Source organism: Arachis ipaensis, chromosome B03 (genome assembly GCF_000816755.2).
Source record: "Arachis ipaensis cultivar K30076 chromosome B03, Araip1.1, whole genome shotgun sequence".
Taxonomy (NCBI): domain Eukaryota; kingdom Viridiplantae; phylum Streptophyta; class Magnoliopsida; order Fabales; family Fabaceae; genus Arachis; species Arachis ipaensis.
This window is the reverse complement of record NC_029787.2, coordinates 89,561,022-89,566,797: the sequence shown is the minus strand read 5'-3', so window position 1 is coordinate 89,566,797 and position 5,776 is coordinate 89,561,022. Positions and strand designations below refer to the sequence as shown.

At 36.2% G+C, this 5,776-nt stretch overlaps 1 protein-coding gene across 1 annotated transcript; it reads right to left on the bottom strand.

Moving 5' to 3' along the window:
* LOC107630682 (probable serine/threonine-protein kinase DDB_G0282963) lies at window positions 535–2,598 on the bottom strand. Its single transcript, XM_016333886.2, has 3 exons — window positions 1,650–2,598; window positions 1,441–1,541; window positions 535–1,349 (listed from the first exon to the last, which is right to left on the bottom strand). Exons 1-3 carry the CDS (start codon window positions 2,356–2,358, stop codon window positions 1,083–1,085), a joined length of 1,077 nt encoding a protein of 358 aa, XP_016189372.1. The 5' UTR covers window positions 2,359–2,598; the 3' UTR covers window positions 535–1,082.

Sequence of the window (5,776 nt, the reverse complement as noted above, 5' to 3'; positions counted from 1 at the left end):
TATTAAGTTGTGTTTGAAAAAACATTGAGACTGAAAAATTAAAAAAAAATTTAAATATTTATATTATATTTGATATAAAATATATTAAATTATATTTTAATATTATATTTAATTTCAAATAAATATAAAAATAACATAAATTAGAATTTAAAAAATTAAATAATAATATTTTTAAAAAATATATTATTAAAATTTTAATTTTCATCTAAAAATTTCAATCTCATATTTTTACTTTCTAAAAATACCGAAACACTGAAATTTTATATCCCAAAATTAAACTTTTAATTCCAGCCGATAACTACCAAAAACAATACTAAATTTCATTCCCAGATTTTGAAAACAAAGCCTACCTCATAACGTCTATTGTTGGGAAAAGAATTGGGGGTAATCTGTAGAGACAGTGCTGCAGCAATCCGTTGCAGTTGCAGATTGTTTGTTTCCTTGTAACAAAAATTAGATACAATTGCAGTAGAATGAAATCCGAGCTTCAAAAAAGCCAAACTCATGTTTCATCCTGAATATTTCAACTTTATGTTTTACTAGAGATGCGAAACTCGTCTCGGAAGTTGAATAACTTTGAAAGCAGATACATGAACTAAGAGCCCTGTAGACTGTAGTGGAAGGAAAAACCAAAGGAGGAACAACGGAATTTCTAGTTCCAGTTATCCAGTCTTCCACTGATCAGACACACATTCTAACTATACGAAGCTGCAACATGATGGGCAATCACTCACCCTCATCATGTAAGGTTTCACTCACCCTCATCATGTAGGTTTCAACCTTATATATATATTCTCTTAATTTGTTGATAACAGTATACACCATGAAATTAAAACGGAGAAAAATTGGACAATCATGCATAGCAGGCTCTATACAAAAGCAGTAGAAGAAAACATACATACATAGGAGGGAATATCCAGGTGTCGTCTACTATTTATTTATATAGGATCTAAGATCTTGCTTTTATGTTTGGACTTTTGTCAGTCCATAACATCTAGAACTAAATATGTATTGAGTATTGTTGATGATGTATTGTCTTGTTGTGTTGGTGTGTGTGATTTGGTATTGTCCATCCTTATTCCTTAGTCAGTTAAAGCCTTGAAAGCGTCGTTGAAAGTGTGTTGTTCTGCAAAGATATCGAGCAGAGAGAGTGCCTCGGGAACACTGAGTTCAAGACGGAATTTAGGGCCATCATAGTGGTGAAGGATAGGCCTAAAGGAATCCTCCTCAAGTGGTTCACATGTTTTCCTTGTTATGACCCGAACCTGAGCCGGGAAACGGGATTCACCGGGGCACTTCTTGTCCTCCCAAGCACTTGCATCTATGTTTGACCCTCCAAAACTAGCAGCCTGTAACCACCCCAATTAACTTCCATCATTCATTATTATTATTCTCCAAAACCCAAAATCAAAAGTTATCAAGAAAATAAACGGAACATACCTCAAAGATGCCGTGCAGTTGGTGGGTGGAATAGTTGTAAAGGAAAAGGGGCAGCCCTGGAGTGATTGCCCGCACTGAATCCCTGTACCGTGGAGGCAGACCTAACAAATACACACAACCACATTTACCATACAATTCAAACACACCTTGGTATAAACTACTAGTCACAATTACTGTTAAGCAAAATAAAACATTAAAACTAGACATACCAAATAGCTGTCTTTTGAGATTCTCTGCCATGGTATCATTGTTGCAAACGAAGATGTATCCCCCAATGGTTTCATTCCTTGGTAGAGCCTCCGATGGCGGCAGCGTCTTGAACCTCTTGTCGGCACCGGCCTTCGCCTCCTTGTTATCATTATCCCCTCCTTGCTTGTTCTTATTATTATTATTGTTGTTGTTCTTCTTGGAACTTTTCGGTGGGTGAAATACCACCTCATCTTCTCCCTTATTACCCTTCAGTCCTTTGAGATTAATATTCATGTTGTTGTTGTGGTTGATACTGCTGTTGAAGTTTCCATAGGAAGGTTTGGAATAAATCCCTTTGTTGAAGCCACCGTTGACCATGCCCATGCCAACACCACCGACAAGGTCAAGGTTGGTGGTGGTGGTGGTGGTGTTGTAAGGCATGGTGAAGAGAGATCCATTGATGGTGTTGTTGTTGATCTGCTTCCAGCCATCGTTGAAATCAGAGAGAGGTGCTTTTGACTTGTTGAGAAGCGGTGATGGTGAAGGTGACGGTGATGAGTTGATTTCACCGCCGACTTTGATGTCGAAGTTCCTCCTTTCATCAGGCCTCTTTGAACTGTAATTGTTGCTCCAAATGGAATCGTTCAGAGACAGGTTCGCCAGATTTGAAGCCTGCACACGAAGTTGGTCACTGAATTGCCAAAATGACGACTCTTGATTGTTCTCCATCTTCACAAATCCAACGCAGATTCCTTCAAATCTGAGTGCACTTTTGAGTATATGTTAGGAATGAATATATAGATAAATAAATTGTTGCTGCTATGCAGAGCAGGGAGAGAGAGAAAGAGAAGAAAAAGTAGCAGTAGGTGTGCAGAGAGATCTGCAGGACAGTAATGGATTGGAATAAGAGATACAGGAAAGACACTTGTTAAGTATATAACGCGGCCAAGTGTGTGTGTGTGTTTTTTTTTTAACCACGAGATAAGAAAAAGGAAATGAAATGAAACTTCGTGGAAAGTTATTAAGGCCAAGGGACAACGAGGGGGTTGCGTGTTTAATTCTCAATTGTTGAAATGAGATTTGTCTTTGCTTTTGTCAGTTTCTATTTTTCCTTATATTTATTAGTAGTAATTTAATTAGTTGGGAAAGTGATTAGTGAGTGATGATGATGATAAAACGCGTAGAGGTGATGAGGTGGCAGAGAGAGAATGGAAAGGGGGCAGTTGGGGTTTTCATCGTGTACAACATTCTAGAAGGTGGCACACCTTCCAGATTGAGTTGTTACTCTACCCTTAGCTTGAGTTCACACCAACAATTTTGAATACTTCTTTTTTTTCTTTTTTAATTTTACAACTACTACTTCGCATATAAGAAAAGTATGAAATCAAACCAATTAAAATACAACATTCAACAACGTTACATAGGCGATGTTAAAAACAAGGTCAATACTATTTATTGAAGATCATGTTGTGGTTTTATTTATAATTTATAATCTCTTGTGATTGCTCCTTTCCTTAGGTGCTAAGATAAGGAAGGATTTGAGTTGGACGCGTAAGCGAAGGTAACACTGTGGAGCGTGTGAGTGCGAGTGTGACAGTGTTGAATTGAATAAGTAAGAAGCAATATAGGGTTGGATGTGGTCCGTCTCCTACGGCCACGTCCTACATATTACATGTTCAATGCACCTATATTAACGCCACGAGGCCATTTCCCCCTTATGCCACACATATCTAAAATTTTTAGGAGTAAAGACTCAATTCTGTCTTGGTCCATTTTTAAGAAGGACAAAGCGATTTCTGTTCAAAAAAAATGAACACTTTCATTCTCAATCTTTTTATTTTGGAACAATACAGTTTTTTTATTAAAAAATTTATTAAATAATAATAAAAATTAATTTGAAAAACGTAGAGAGTTTTATTTGTATTTTGTGTGGGTTTTAAATCTCCACAAAAAATTTTTCAACAATATAACCAATTACTACTACTACTATCATTATCTTTTTCATCCTCATTATTATCACTCCTATCTCTATTATTTTTATTGTGTAACTATATTTTATCATCATTATCTCTTCTACCTTTATCATCACCAATACCAATATTATCAACATTAAAATTCTATTCTTTCATTTTTTATTCGATGTTATTTTTTTTCTTTAAAAAGTATTGTATTATAACTACTTTTTTTTGTGGCATCATTTTTATCAATGGTTTTTCTTCACTTAACCACCATTGATGAAGGAATTTTTTAAAAACAAAGTTATTAATAGTTTGTGGAGGTTTAAAATCCCCCACAAAATACAAATAAAATCCCACAAAATTAATTTTTATTATTATTTAATGAATTTTTTAACAGACGAACCGTATTGTTCCAAAATAAAAATGTTGAGAGTGGAAGTGTCCCTTTTTTTGGACAAAAATCGCTTTATCCTTCGTGAAAATAGATAAGGACCGGATTGGATATTTACTCTTTTTTGAGTAATGCGCAATTATTATTGGATTAATTTTAAATATTTACAAAATTTAGCTGTTAGAAGTATATTTGATATAAATAAAAAAATTTTGGCAAAATAAAGTTTAGAGATTGTTCCTGTTTGGAACTGAGCTCCGAGGTATAGATCGGATGCAGCTGGAAGAGTGCTGGCAACGTCCTACTCCTGTGTACTGCACCACAGGTTTTTTCCTTGCCCGAGCAATGTGGAGAACCTGCAAAAAGGACTCTGATACTTAAGTCAGTTCGTGATCAAGAAATAACAATAATAGTGCTTTACCGAGCTTTATTTTTTGTGGTTTTGTGTGTTTTATATACTGTGTGTGTTAGGTCATTCGTGTATTGTTATTTATGCTTGAAAAAGGTGCTTGTTGAAATCGCAGGATTCTTGGGATGTGATTCGAGGTATACAGCAGATTACTCTTGTTTGGCACAACTGACTTTGACCTAGTAGTTCTGAGGTATAAAATCGGATCTATTTTTTTGGGTACGGATCACAACCCCCAAGCTTGACTTGCTAATGTCGGTAGCAAGTTGAGCTTTTGTCTGAATATCCGACGTTATACCTGTTTTGCTTGTATTTGAGCCCCCAAGCTAAATGTGGTACCGAACCGTTGTTTTTTGTTGCTTTACAGCTAGTTTTGCATTTATTGCCTTTGGAAACCACAAAGGCATGTTCGCAATAAATAGTAGTGGTGTATTACTTCGAGGTAATCATGGTCGTTAGCTTCTTGGTAACTTGAACAATTTTTTTAATCTGACAGCCAGGTCTGATCTACCAATTTGATTGTTTTACCTAAAACTCCTTCAGTTCACTTGCGTTGGGGAGTTTTACTAAGTCGAAAAGGATGGCAGCAAAAGGTTAGTTTTTTTTCACTACTTTCTTGTTTTCTATTTTGCTGGGTTTTAACTATGAAAAAACCAGACAACAAAGTTGTAGAGGTTAAGGACGATTTGTATGAATGGGTGCATGCGGATGTTAAATGTCGCGCTTCCCTTTTACAGAATCTTAAGAGCTTGTCTGTGCTTGATGCTGTGAACTAGGTTCATGGTGGCTTTGGTATTGGCATCGAGTTGCTTTCCTGCAACGGAGAGGAGAGGATTTGTGAAAAAAGGAGGGATTGGGCTTACTTTTATGTATATACTTGCTTGTTTTCTAAACGGAATGTGAAGCTCCCTTTCACAGAGTTTGAGTACATGATTTTGACACAGTTGAACTGTGCCCCCTCTCAACTCCATCCTAACTCCTGGGCTTTTCTACGTGCCTTTGAGTCTTTGATGGGGTTTCTAGAGTACGCCACCTCTTTGAATATTTTCTTCTCACTCTTTTCAGGCGAAGGGGGTTCGTAAGGGTCTCTGGATAAACTTGTGTAGTTATCCAGTGTGCTCCCTCTTTGTCTTTAAATATTCTTTCAAAAGTTTCAAAGAAATGTTTGCTAAGGTTCGGTCTCGTGAGACTGAGTACCCTTTTTTCCTGGATGATGAGTTGGGTGAGAAATTTCCTCTTTACTAGTGTCCTGAACCTATGTAGGTTTTGGATGCTTCAGAGAGGTCTGAGGAGGAGGATTTGGTTTTGGAATATCTTATTGAATGTTTTTCTTCAGGGAAAATTTTGTCTATTGCTGAAATTTTAAAATTTGAAAATGACATTGATGGT